At 65.3% G+C, this 903-nt stretch overlaps 1 protein-coding gene across 1 annotated transcript in view; it reads right to left on the bottom strand.

Annotated features, from left to right (window-relative positions):
* Positions 1 to 163: 163 nt before the first annotated feature.
* CHLNCDRAFT_141630 (hypothetical protein) overlaps positions 164 to 903 on the bottom strand; it is a gene marked incomplete at both ends in the record, with an annotated part of 1,829 nt that continues 1,089 nt past the window's right edge. Inside the window, 2 exons of the mRNA XM_005843020.1 lie at positions 164 to 451; positions 619 to 663. Of these exons, the coding sequence (XP_005843082.1) occupies positions 164 to 451; positions 619 to 663 (333 nt within the window). The remainder of the gene's footprint in view (positions 452 to 618; positions 664 to 903) is intronic.

The raw sequence follows: 903 nt of genomic DNA on the forward strand, positions 1-903 counted from the left end.
GGAGGTGGGTCAGGGGCCTGCATGGAGGCAGCCCTCTTTCTTATCCCAGCGCCGGTCCATTACAGCTCAATTGCAAGGTTGGGCAATGTTAAGAAGAAGGCATGAAATTGAATATTCGAATGAAAGGGAGCAGGCTGGCGCCAGCATGGAGGACCCAGCCGGATCATGGTGCCGCCGTGGCCGCCGCCGTGCCACGCGTCGGCTCCGCCGCCGCCGCCTCAGGCTGCCGCCGCTGCTGCGCTGCCGCTGGGCCCCCCTCGCCGCCGCCGCCAAACTGGCGCTGCTTCTTGGCCGCGGGCTGCCCGCTGCCGCGCCCGCCGCCCTGCCCGCCGCCCTGCTTTCCGTTGGAGTGCGGCGGCAGGATGGGCTTGCCGGCGGCGTCGACCCGCATCCCGCTAGCCGCCTTTTCCAGCCCCACAGTCAGCACAGAGCGAATAATGTCGATGCTTTCCTGCGGAAGAGGAGCGGGCGGCGGGTGGCAGCCGGGCGGTGGAAAGGGGAGCCAGGTGGCGGAAGAGGGGAGGGGGCAGGCAGGCCGGCGGCTGAGCTGCTACAGCAGCTGTGAACGTAAACACAAACAGCCTCTACGGTACAGGCAGTACAAAATGTGCCCCCCACATGTACCGCCACATCCACCTCCTCCCGCTCCACCTTGGTGAAGTCCTGCGGTATTGCAGTACAAGCAGCGCGGCGGGGCGGGGCGGTGTGGGCGCGCGCTCGCAGCGATCGCCCAGGCGGGCAGCACTTGTTGGCACCTACTCTGTCTCTCTCTCTCTCTCTCTCTCTCTCTCTCTCTCTCTCTCTCTCTCTCTCTCTCACTCACTCACACACACACACACACACACACACACACATGCACACAGAAAGGGTAGCACCAGCCCCCAGCTCACCTGCAGCACGTAG

Source organism: Chlorella variabilis (assembly GCF_000147415.1).
Source record: "Chlorella variabilis unplaced genomic scaffold CHLNCscaffold_36, whole genome shotgun sequence".
NCBI classification, from domain to species: domain Eukaryota; kingdom Viridiplantae; phylum Chlorophyta; class Trebouxiophyceae; order Chlorellales; family Chlorellaceae; genus Chlorella; species Chlorella variabilis.